The sequence below is a fragment of the Lolium rigidum genome, chromosome 4 (genome assembly GCF_022539505.1).
Source record: "Lolium rigidum isolate FL_2022 chromosome 4, APGP_CSIRO_Lrig_0.1, whole genome shotgun sequence".
NCBI classification, from domain to species: Eukaryota; Viridiplantae; Streptophyta; class Magnoliopsida; order Poales; family Poaceae; genus Lolium; species Lolium rigidum.
Genome location: NC_061511.1, coordinates 179,008,665 through 179,018,450, shown reverse-complemented (window position 1 = coordinate 179,018,450; position 9,786 = coordinate 179,008,665). Strand labels below are relative to the sequence as shown.

At 47.3% G+C, this 9,786-nt stretch overlaps 1 protein-coding gene across 1 annotated transcript; it reads right to left on the bottom strand.

The window, feature by feature from the left end:
• Positions 1-889: 889 nt before the first annotated feature.
• On the bottom strand, positions 890-1,715 carry LOC124706788. Its single transcript, XM_047238462.1, has 2 exons — positions 1,105-1,715; positions 890-998 (listed from the first exon to the last, which is right to left on the bottom strand). Exons 1-2 carry the CDS (start codon positions 1,713-1,715, stop codon positions 890-892), a joined length of 720 nt encoding a protein of 239 aa, XP_047094418.1.
• Positions 1,716-9,786: the final 8,071 nt, after the last annotated feature.

Here is a 9,786-nt window from a genome sequence, read left to right as displayed (position 1 = left end):
GCCCTTACTTGTAAGGGGCGGGAGGCTGAATACAGGGCCAACCCCTCATCCCATTTTATTATGGCGCGCGGACATTTCAGAAATCCCAACCGTTTTCCCCGCGCCGCCGCCATAGCCACCCGCGCGCCGCCGCTGAAAACAGAATATTCCGTCGGATTCTGTTTTACGGGGTGGGGATACGGGGTCTGCTAGCTCAGACGAGTTTTTGGCCAGCGAAAAGTGAATACAGGGCCCTCTACTCATGTTTTAAGGGGTAGAAAAATAAGGGGTCTGTTAGACATGCTCTAAGTGACGTATTTTTCTGTTTGGGGATATGATACAGGCATACCGCATACGGTGTGTTAGTCAAACTTAGAAAACTAAATGGCCAGTATGATTCAGCTGGTACATAAACAAACATAGATTGATCATTATTTCTCTTGGGTGAACACAACCAAACAGATCAAAGCAAAGATTGGCCCGATCTCGGTATGGTGATTGGAATTACACATTAGGGAGGCATCAGTCGAGCTCGAGCAGCTCAGTAATTAAACAGATAACAAGCTCGCTCTATAGCAGATCATTAGTGCAAAGAAAGGTTAATTAAGTAGTTGTAGGCGATTGTGGATAGCAGGAAAGAACTTCAGTAGAGTAGTAAGTAGTTGCCTCAGGCGACGCGGATCCATTGATCCATTCACGTCCGTCGACTTGTTGCCTGCAATGGCATGCCGTATGCACCATCGATCAGTTTCTCGCTGCAGGTCTTTACTCCTGGATCGATCCGACCGCCAAGTCACATGGCCGGCGAAGCGACGAGGTCGCTGGCTAGCCGCCATCACGGCCCTCCTCATACGTACAGTATAGTACAGCAGACCGCGCGCCACCCACGATCCCAGGACGACGGCCAGGGTCAGCACGCCGGCACCAACGCCGGAGAGCCACAGGCCACCGCCGTGCTGGCTTCCTCGTCGTCCTCGTCGGCGTCCCACAGGAAGCTCGCGTACGATCCCAGCACATAGCTGCAGTTAAACGTCACGAGTTAAGTTCGGTCGATCACATACGGAGTAGAAGAACCAAGATCGATAAGAAATAGCGCGACCGGCATGCGCGCGCGCGAGGGCGTACCAGTCGTCGGGCGCGGCCTGGACGGCGCGCTGGAAGTATCCGTCGGCGCGGTCCTTGTCCTGGTCGGCCTCCCAGAGGACGCGGCCGTAGAGGCTGAGCAGGTCGGCGTCGCCGGGGCAGGCGAGCAGGGCGCGGCCGTAGTACTCCTCGGCGCCCGGCAGGTCGCGCTCCACCTCGTGGAGGTAGTTGCCGTAGTTGCGCAGCAGCAGCGGGTTGTCCGGCTCCAGACGCAGCACCCTCCGGTAGTGCTCGCCCATACCGGCGCTCTGGCTCCCGCTGCCTCCGCCACCGCCCCCGCTCCCGCCGCGGCCGGAGCTGTTGTTGTTGTTGCCCTTGCCGCCGGCGCCGTCGAAGCAGCCCTCCATCGGCGTGTCGTCCCTCTCCTCGAGAGCCAGTGAGCTGGGCGAGCGGAGGAGGACGGTCGCGGAGGATGCCGCGGCGGCGGCGGTGATGGGTCCGAGAAGAAGGTCGGCGTCGGATCTGGCGCGACGGAGCGGGAGGACCCGGGGCGCCGGGGAGAGGGTGGGCATGCAAGGGGATTTCGCGGCGCGTGGGCGGCGGGGGCGGGGCGCGAGGGAGAGGGAGCGCGTGAGGGAGGAGGTGGCTTCCATGATGCCTTCTTGGCCTGTACCCGAAGCCAGATCGATCAAACCGATGGCTCTGTTTTATAGCGAGACGTAGGTAGAAGACGACGTAGGGAGGGGTGCGACGGCGAGATTGACGGCGTCAGTCACTCGAGTGTCAAGTGTGCGGTGCGTCCGTGAAGGAGAAGGAACGAGAGGAAGACGACGGAGCATGTGAAGGTGGGAGGACACGTGTTAGGGACGGCGGCGCGTGTGTCCGTGCTCTGCATGTGGCCGGGCGGGAAAGGGGCAAGCCACGGCCGACGCTGCTGGTTTTCCGGTGGCGCCCTCATGCACACATGGTTTCCCGCGCGCGCCTCCCACTGGCCGGTGGGCTGCACGGTTTCACGGTACAATGTCCAGCGGCCAGTCGGCCTCTGTCTCAAAATGAGAGTAACATGAACAAAAGTAACTTAAACTTGTACTAACAAAATTTAAAAGTAAACCTTTCGCGACACAATTTCACATCAGTTAACATTTTTTTATTGCTCCTGTCACTACGGCGCATCAAACAATTGTATGGCACCATATGCTGGGTCGTGACAATTCATTGTGTGGCGCCATAGGCTAAGGACAAAAGAAAAAGTGTGACGCCAACTCGCCGAGGGCTGGGGCGCAACACCTTATAGTGTGGCGCCATAGACTAGGACCCCACACTATTGTTTGCCGCACCGGGGAGACCAGTGCGACACACAAATGGTTAAATTTGTGAATTTATTTTGCCGGAAGTTTATTACTTAAAATTTGTTTTAAATTTTTAGGTTACTTTTGTCCATTTTTCCCAAATGAGAGAGGAACACAAGATCGACGGCCCAGAATGGTTGGGATTGCGGCTCGCTACGTCCAAAACTAGTCTCTGCTGAGTAGCTTTCACCTCCTGGCCCCGCCGCATGACGAAGGCGGCCATCTATCCATCATCCATGGATCGATTGTGAGTCCAATATCACAGCTGGCCATGCAACAGATGCACTCGTCGTGCATGCATGTATGTGATGCGAGGTAGCAGCCGATCCAGCATTGGAACTTGGGATACGGATGGAGCTAGTTGAGGATCAATATCAATCGGCCACTTGTGTTGAATGTAGATGGGCTGCAGCCCAGTAAGGCAGCCCATATAGTCTACAATTTCTGAAATCTCAAGGCCCATCACGTTGGCAGTTTGGGACAGCCTTTTGGGACAAAGTTTAGTCCCACATTGCTAGTTGGGAGAGAGTTGGAGTGGTATATAAGGGCTGCTGTTCTAGTCATTCCAAGTGAGTGAGAATAGAAAGAGCCCTCGCGCACTCCTCCTCCTCCGCCCGCCCCGCCTCGTCACGCACGCACGTCGCGTTTCGTGACTCGAGTTCAAGACACACTCAAGGAAGCCTAAACTTTTTGCTTGGTGCACCAACTGTGTTGGGTACGTGTCAACCTGCATGTGCATGTTCGCCGCGTGTCAACGCGGTCGGGTCGGGTCGGCTTCCCAGGCTATACAAGGAGACAGATCAGATCTAGAAAGAAATACAGTTCTCAGAACTCTCTAGTTCCTCTCTCTCGTGAAGTTCCTTTTGCTACGCTACTCTCTAGTCTTCCCCATCCCGGCGACTGCGTGCACAGCCGTCCGGGAGAGCAGGCCTCCGAAACTCCGTCCGTTGAGATCCTGCACCGGGAGTTTTGGGGAGCGTCTCGGCGCGACTGCTCGCTACCGTTCGTCTTCTTCTTCGACGACCCGGCCGCTTCATCGACGGATCCGACTACACCATGGGCGACATCAACAATACCCATGGTGGTGGTGGTGCTGCTGCTGGTGTGACCTTCCTGGTCGCGATGTACGTGCTTTTCCTCTCCTGCCTTGCACTGCTACTTGTTCCATGTTCAGATCTGATGCATGTGCTTAGTCTGATGTGTATGGTTAAGTATGCTTGTGCATCTGTAATGTTGATTTCGGTAATTAAACTCACACAAAAATTGCCTAATAATCTAACAATCCAAAAACCTTATATGCTTAGGCAATTTTCACCGTCTGGTTTTGCTGCTGCGCTTAAACCGAGCCCGTTTACGGGTTCTCATTTCAAGAGATGGCAGAGTAAGACCCTCTTGTGGCTCACTTCTATGGGCGTGCATCGAGTTGCGGAAGGTACTCCCAGAGGTCCGCTTACTCCTGAAGAGGATAAAGCGTTCGGGGATGCCACCGTAATCTTTGTGGGTGCCGTCCTAAGTGTGCTTGGAGACAAGTTGGTTGATGCTTATCTGCACATACGAAATGGGAAGGAACTGTGGGATGCAATCGGACGCTAAGTTTGGTGCTGCCGATGTCGGAGGTGAATCGTATGCTATGGAGCGGTTCAATGACTACAGAATGGTTGAGAACCGATCTGTAGTAGAACAGGCTCATGAGATACAGATCATGGCAAAAGAACTTGAGCTCCTCAAGTGTGTGCTACCGGACAAGTTTGTCGCGGGATGCATTGTTGCTAAGCTCCCCCTTCATGGAGGAACTTTTCCACTTCCCTGAAACATCAGAGGCATGAGTTTTCTATTGAGAATATCATGGGCTCTCTGGATGTTGAGGAGAAGGCGAGGGCAAAAGACAAACACACTGGAGGAACCGAGGGACGTTCTGCTGCTAATATGGTGCAGAAAAATGCCCACAAGTCCAAGGGAAAGAATAAGGGAGTCTCCCAGACTACCAACTTCAAGAAGAAGGGGAAAACGGAGAAGAAAGATCCTTGCTGGGTGTGTGGCGAGACTGACCATTGGGCTAATCGTTGTCCACAACGCAAAGGAAAGAAATGTCAGGCTGGACAGAACTCAAATTCTGTTAGCATGGTCATTGGCAACACAGAAGAAGGAACTACAGGGTATGGTAATATGTTACCTACTGTTCTTTCGGTGTTTCAGCCCACAGAATGGTGGGTTGATACAGGTGCTAATGTTCATGTGTGTGTCGACATCTCCATGTTTACCTCTTATCAGGCCCGAGGTTCCTCAGTAATGATGGGGAATGGGTTACATGCTACTGTTCGTGGTGTTGGCACGGTAGATCCGAAGTTTACTTCGGGAAAGATCGTGCAACTGAAGAACGTGCTGCATGTCCCTTCTATCAAGAAGAATCTCGTTAGTGGCTCCCGTCTTATGAAAGATGGGTTTAAGTTGGTGTTTGAGTCCAATAAAGTTGTACTGTCTAAGTATGGAACTTTTGTTGGAAAGGGATATGAGTGTGAGTGAATGTTGCGCTTCTCTCTAGAAGACTTCTGTGATAATGTTGTGAACCATGTAAGCACTAGTGTTAATGAAACTAATGTTTGGCATTCACGACTTTGTCATGTTAATTTCGGTTGTATGACGCGGCTTGCTGATATGAGTTTAATTCCGAAATTCACCTTTGTCAAAGGCTCTAAGTGCCATGCTTGTGCGCAAGCAAAGCAGCCTCGTAAGCCTCACAAGCCTGCGAAGGAAAGAAACTTGGCACCACTAGAGCTCATACATTCAGATCTATGTGAGATGAATGGTGAGTTGACAAAAGGTGGAAAGAAATATTTCATGACTTTGATTGATGATTCCACTAGGTACTGTTATGTGTATCTCCTGAAAACTAAAGATGAGGCTCTTGATTTCTTTAAAATCTATAAGGCTGAAGTTGAGAACCAACTTGAAAGAAATATAAAAAGGGTTCGGTCCGATCGTGGTGGAGAGTACTTTTCTAATGAGTTCAATTTATTCTGTGCGGAACATGGTATAATCTATGAGAGGACGCCTCCCAATTCCCCACAATCCAATGGGATTGCGGAAAGGAAAAACCGTACTCTAACAGATTTGGTTAACGCCATGTTAGATGTTTCGGGTTTATCCAAGGAATGGTGGGGGAGGCTATACTGACTTCGTGTCATGTCCTAAACTGTGTTCCAACCAAGAATAAAGAGATTACCCCTTATGAGGAATGGGAAAAGAAGAGACCAACACTCTCCTACCTACGAACTTGGGGCTGTTTGGCTAAAGTGAATTTGCCAATCACCAAAAAGCGAAAGCTTGGACCAAAAACCGTGGATCGTGTCTTTCTTGGCTATGCTTGTCCATAGCATTGCTTATAGATTTCTTGTGGTGAAATGCGGAGTGGACGACATGAATGTTGGCACCATCTTTGAATCAAGAGATGCTACATTCTTTGAGGATATATTTCCTATGAGAGATATGCATGGCATGTCTAGTTGGGAATCCGATCCAATACATGAAACTCCTATGGAGTCCGATGACGAATCCGATGATGAGAGTTCAGATTCCGATGAAGATAACAATGAAGCTCCCACAAGGAGTAAGAGACAAAGGACTCGCAAAGTCTTTTGGTAATGATTTCATTGTGTATCTTGTGGATGATACTCCCACTACCGTTTCAGAAGCTCTCGTATCTCCTGATGCAGACTACTGGAAGGAAGCGGTTCAAAGCGAGATGGATTCCATCTTGGCTAATGAAACGTGGGAGTTATCTGAGCGTCCTTATGGGTGCAAACCTGTAGGATGTAAATGGGTATTTAAGAAGAAGCTTCGAGCTGATGGTAGTATTGAGAAGTACAAAGCTCGGCTTGTAGCCAAAGGCTATACCCAAAAGGAAGGTGAAGATTTCTTCGGCACCTACTCACCTGTAGCGAGATTGACCACAATTCGAGTACTACTGTCATTGGCTGCCTCACACGGTCTTCTCGTTCATCAAATGGACGTTAAGACGGCTTTCCTAAATGGAGAGTTGGACGAGGAAATTTACATGGAACAGACTTGATGGTTTTGTACTACGGGGTCAAGAAAGAAAGGTGTGTAAATTAAAGAAATCTTTGTATGGTCTCAAACAAGCACCCAAACAATGGCATGAGAAGTTCGAAAGAACTTTGACATCTGTGGGCTTTGTTGTCAATGAAGCCGACAAATGTGTGTATTACCGCCATGGTGGGGGTGAGGGAGTTGTCCTATGCTTGTATGTGGATGACATACTAATTTTTGGGACAAGTCTCAAAGTGATTGAGGAGGTAAAAACCTTCTTATCTCGGTGTTTCGAGATGAAAGATCTTGGAGAAGCCGATGTTATATTGAACATCAAGTTATTGAGAGATGGGAATAATGGGATTACACTTGTGCAATCTCATTATGTTGAGAAGGTGTTGAGCAGATTTGGCTATGCTGATTGCAAATCTTCTCTCACGCCTTATGATCCTAGTGTCTTGCTTCGAAAGAATGAAAAGGCAACTAGAGATCAATTGAGATATTCTCAAATCATTGGTTCACTCATGTATTTAGCTTGCGCTACGAGGCCTGATATCTCGTTTGCTGTATGCAAACTCAGCCGGTTTGTGGCCAACCCGGGAGATGATCATTGGCATGCTCTTGAGAGAGTGATGCGCTATCTAAAGGGAACCATAAGTTATGGAATTCATTATACCGTGTATCCAAGAGGACTTGAAGGGTATAGTGATTCTGTCAACACCCGGATTTTTAAGTCCGAATGCCTATTATGTCATACATCGCAATCCCAGGAATATTGTTGTTGCGAGGCATAATAGTTAAGTATCACAGTCATCATCCATTACAAACCATAAGTCTTACAAATTTGGAATCACATGATCCATATTACACGAATAGTTGATCTATTGATCAACGAACACACACAAGTTCATAGTTCAACATAGCGGAAGCGTAAGATACAAGGACTCTCTAGTCCACGAGGCCAACGCTAGACGTCGGAAGGCGCTTAGTTGTCGTAGGCGTCCTGCTGGTCATCTCCTTGGTCATCTTCATACTCTGGCCATTTGAATAGCCAGGGACAAAGCCGTGAGTACGTTGAGTACTCGCAAACTAATACTAATGTAAGTGCTAGACATTCTAGTATGGTTTGCTAAGCTCTAGTTTATTTGCATAAAGCTAGTTTTAGTTCACAAAGTTTGAGAAAAGCTTATTCAAGTGCTAACTAACTCAAGTGGGAACATTAGTGTCATTCCCACCATTCAAGTGGTGATTTCAATTCAATCCACCACAAGTCATTTCACCATCACCCTTTTCAACATCATTTTCAAAGATATGACATCGGAAGCTGTATGGCCTTTCCAACCGTCCGTAACCGTGGACGCGGCTATTCGAATAGGTTTACACTCTGCAGAGGTTGCACACTTGTGCCACAACATTTGATTTCATCCGTCGGGATTACCCCGAATTATCGTAACACGAGTACGCGGATCATCAACCATAACCTTTCACTTACGAATCCTAGTATGAGCACCTCTCCCCATGAGCTTGGCCTCCCGGTGAAGACCAACTCGTCAACACTGGGAACCGCACAGGGCTTGGGCCGGACATTCACCTCATTTCGCATCATATCATATCATTCCTTTTGTGGTAGAGGCAGCTTTCGGCATAACCCCGATGACGCTTGTTTAGAGGGAACCCATACTAAGACGCATAAACTTCCAGTTAAGCCCTACCCATAATCAGGTATTGTGGGGGTACTTAATAATTGGAAAGGTATCGCATTCAAACCAACATCATTGTTTATCAAAAATCACCATCTTCTCTTGTTCACATTCACCTTCAAAATCATTCAATGGAATGCATCTTCATTCCAAGGTTTCAAATCCATTTCAAAATCACATTGTTCCCATCTAGAGTAGTCAAGTTTTATTTCATTAGCACTAGCTCTAAATCATCGAGGGTGCTATCTTGCTTTGCTTGGAAGAGACTAACTAACTACTCTAGTAACCAACTTGTACTTTGACCAAAGTTAACTATAAAAGTAACTCATTTAGAAAACAAGTAAAGATTGTAAAGTAAAATTGGGATAGGCTTATGTAAGATAAGATAATAAACATGGTGCCTTGCCCCAAGGGGCTTTGCACTTTGCAAGAATATTAGCTTGCCTTGGTAGTTCTCAAACTGTTCCTCCTCCTCCTCCTGGTAGCAACCTTCTTCTTCGGCGTACTCTCCGGTGCTACCGTCTAAATTTGAATACGAGTATAATTACTCACTAATTCAATGGCTATTCTATACATCACATATAACACACAAACTACTCTATGCACACAAATAAATTAACTAGGGTGCATGGGTTGTGGGGTTTAAATAGAATTCACTTCTTTGTATTTCATATGTAAATGATAGTTTCCATAGGGTTCTTGAGAAATAATTTCCTCTCATTGAAATCTTCTTAAGATTTAATTTCTCAAACAATCATGTATGAACTCATATTGACCTAAGTCAAATGTTCATCATCATCATTTGTGAAAAATGATTTAAATGAGGTAGATCACCTCATACTATTTAATAGTGCTAACATATGATTTAAATCTCCAAGTAATTCATATAAGTGAGTTTGGCCAGGGGTCCAAACATCACATGAATTCATTTGAGACAAGGTTTAAATGAAGTATAAGACTTCATATAATTTACTTAATAGTTTTGGACAATATCAACTACATAAACTAGCCATATTATCCATTAATTAAACTAGGGCATGATCATGCAAGGTGACCACACCATTTTATTGCATAAACAATTAGCGTAAGTCAAATGTGAGCTATTAGAGTTGGAATTAACTTAATATCTATTTTGGTTGATTTTTAAGAATTATTTGAATAGGGAAAAGTCCCTGTTTTGTTATTTTTATCACATTTATTCTACAAAGAATCTGGCCATGAGGCCAGTGGCATTGGCTAGATAATTTCTCTAGCTTTCCAACCATATAAAGTTCACTAAATTTGGTTTAGCCAATTTGAGTCTATTGAATTTCAAAGTGGCAGCAGTATTCAAAATCATTTGTATTAATTAAATAGAGTTTGAAATAAAAGGGCCGGCGGGAAAGCTAGGTGGGCCGAAAGATTCAAAAACGGCCCAAGGCCAGCCCACCACGCGTCTGTGCCCGCGTGGGCTGCCTGACCAGGGGGTCCCGCATGTCAGCGTGTTTTAAACGCCGAAGCGGTACGAGCGACGTGGCGCGTTGGATTAGAAGACGATCCAACGGCGCACAGTCGTCGTCTTCTCCGACGAGAAGCAGAGGGTCTGGCGGCGAGGGTAGGGGGTCGGAGAGCTTACGGCGGCTCCAGCA

Coding starts and splice junctions, on each gene's coding strand:
- LOC124706788 (XM_047238462.1), bottom strand. CDS start 1,715: ATGGAAGCCACCTCCTCCCTCACGCGCTCCCTCTCCCTCGCGCCCCGC. Junction 999..1,104: donor CAGGCCGCGCCCGACGACTG/GTACGCCCTCGC, acceptor GTTTAACTGCAG/CTATGTGCTGGGATCGTACG.